Raw genomic sequence first — 2,500 nt, forward strand, 5'->3', positions numbered from 1 at the left:
GGCGTGTAAGCGTGTCCCAGGCATGTAAGCGTGTCTCAGGCATGTAAGTGTGTCCCAGGCATTTAACCATGTCCCAGGCGTGTGAGCGTGTCCCAGGCATGTGAGCATGTCCCAGGCGTGTAAGCGTGTCCCTGGCGTATAAGCGTGTCGCAGGCGTGTAAGCATGTCCCAGGCATGTAAGCGTGTCCCAGGCATGTTAGCGTGTCCCAGGGATGTAAGCGTGTCCCAGCATGTAAGCGAGTCTCAGGCATGTGAGCGTGTCCAGGCGTGTGAGCGTGTCCCAGGCATGTAAGCATGTCGCAAAGATGTAAGCGTGTCCCAGGCATGTAAGCGTGTCTCAGCCATCTAACCGTGTCCCAGGCGTGTAAGCGTGTCCAGGCGTGTAAGCATGTCCCAGGGATGTAAGCGTTTCCCAGGCATGTAAGCATGTCGCCAAGATGTAAGCGTGTCCCAGGCATGTGAGCGTGTCCCAGGCGTGTGAGCGTGTCCCAGGCGTGTGAGCGTGTCCCAGGCGTGTGAGCGTGTCCCAGGCGTGTGAGCGTGTCCCAGGCGTGTGAGCGTGTCCCAGGCGTGTGAGCGTGTCCCAGGCATGTAAGCGTGTCCCAGGCATGTAAGCGTGTCCCAGGCGTGTGAGCGTGTCCCAGGCGTGTAAGCGTGTCCCAGGCGTGTGAGCGTGTCCCAGGGATGTAATCGTATCCAGGCATGTGATTGTGTCCCAGGCGTGTAAGCATGTCCCAGGCATGTAAGCATGTCGCAAAGATGTAAGCATGTCCCAGGCATGTAAGCGTCTCCCAGGCGTGTGAGCGTGTCCCAGGAATTTAACCATGTCCCAGGCGTGTAAGCGTGTCCCAGGCGTGTAAGCGTGTCCAGGCATGTAAGCATGTCGCAAAGATGTAAGCGTGTCCCAGGCATGTAAGTGTGTCCCAGGCGTGTGAGCGTGTCCCAGGAATTTAACTATGTCCCAGGCGTGTAAGCGTGTCCCAGGCGTGTGAGCGTGTCCCAGGCATGTAACCGTGTCCCAGGCATGTAAGCGTGTCCCAGGCGTGTGAGCGTGTCCCAGGCGTGTAACCGTGTCCCAGGCGTGTAAGCGTGTCCCAGGCATGTAAGCGTGTCCCAGGCGTGTAACCGTGTCCCAGGCGTGTAACCGTGTCCCAGGCGTGTAAGCGTGTCCCAGGCGTGTAACCGTGTCCCAGGCATGTAACCGTGTCCCAGGCATGTAACCGTGTCCCAGGCCTGTAAGCGTGTCCCAGGCGTGTGAGCGTGTCCCAGGCGTGTGAGCGTGTCCCAGGCGTGTAACCGTGTCCCAGGCGTGTAAGCGTGTCCCAGGCGTGTAAGCGTGTCCCAGGCATGTAACCGTGTCCCAGGCGTGTAACCGTGTCCCAGGCGTGTAAGCGTGTCCCAGGCGTGTAAGCGTGTCCCAGGCATGTAACCGTGTCCCAGGCCTGTAAGCGTGTCCCAGGCGTGTGAGCGTGTCCCAGGCGTGTAAGCGTGTCCCAGGCATGTAACCGTGTCCCAGGCATGTAACCGTGTCCCAGGCCTGTAAGCGTGTCCCAGGCGTGTGAGCGTGTCCCAGGCGTGTGAGCGTGTCCCAGGCGTGTGAGCGTGTCCCAGGCGTGTAACCGTGTCCCAGGCGTGTAAGCGTGTCCCAGGCGTGTAAGCGTGTCCCAGGCATGTAACCGTGTCCCAGGCGTGTAAGCGTGTCCCAGGCGTGTAAGCGTGTCCCAGGCATGTAACCGTGTCCCAGGCATGTAACCGTGTCCCAGGCCTGTAAGCGTGTCCCAGGCGTGTGAGCGTGTCCCAGGCGTGTAACCGTGTCCCAGGCGTGTAACCGTGTCCCAGGCGTGTGAGCGTGTCCCAGGCGTGTGAGCGTGTCCCAGGCGTGTAACCGTGTCCCAGGCGTGTAAGCGTGTCCCAGGCATGTAAGCGTGTCCCAGGCGTGTGAGCGTGTCCCAGGCGTGTAAGCATGTCCCAGGCATGTAAGCGTGTCCCAGGCGTGTGAGCGTGTCCCAGTGAATTATCATTTTATTTTATTTATTTTATGATTTTATTGATTATTTCACTCATTCGTTCGCTCCTTCCCTCGCTCCTTCCGTCCTTCACTCGTTCTTTTCCCCTCGCTCCTTCCGTCCTTCACTCGTTCTTTTCCCCTCGCTCCTTCCGTCCTTCACTCGTTCTTTTCCCCTCGCTCCTTCCGTCCTTCACTCGTTCTTTTCCCCTCGCTCCTTCCGTCCTTCACTCGTTCTTTTCCCCTCGCTCCTTCCGTCCTTCACTCGTTCTTTTCCCCTCGCTCCTTCCGTCCTTCACTCGTTCTTTTCCCCTCGCTCCTTCCGTCCTTCACTCGTTCTTTTCCCCTCGCTCCTTCCGTCCTTCACTCGTTCTTTTCCCCTCGCTCCTTCCGTCCTTCACTCGTTCTTTTCCCCTCGCTCCTTCCGTCCTTCACTCGTTCTTTTCCCCTCGCTCCGTCGCTGCCGCCGGCGCCCGCAGCCTCCGGGGGGGAAAA

The 2,500-nt window shown here is 59.2% G+C and overlaps 1 protein-coding gene across 1 annotated transcript in view; it reads right to left on the reverse strand.

Moving 5' to 3' along the window:
- Positions 1–2,436: 2,436 nt before the first annotated feature.
- Positions 2,437–2,500, reverse strand: part of LOC132650533 (uncharacterized) — a gene marked incomplete at its 5' end in the record, with an annotated part of 6,931 nt that continues 6,867 nt past the window's right edge. The window contains one exon of the mRNA XM_060375864.1: positions 2,437–2,500. This exon is cut by the window's right edge and continues 26 nt beyond it. Coding sequence (XP_060231847.1) covers positions 2,437–2,500 — 64 coding nt within the window.

This window comes from Meriones unguiculatus (genome assembly GCF_030254825.1).
Source record: "Meriones unguiculatus strain TT.TT164.6M chromosome 13 unlocalized genomic scaffold, Bangor_MerUng_6.1 Chr13_unordered_Contig_2907, whole genome shotgun sequence".
In the NCBI taxonomy this organism is placed as follows: Eukaryota; Metazoa; Chordata; class Mammalia; order Rodentia; family Muridae; genus Meriones; species Meriones unguiculatus.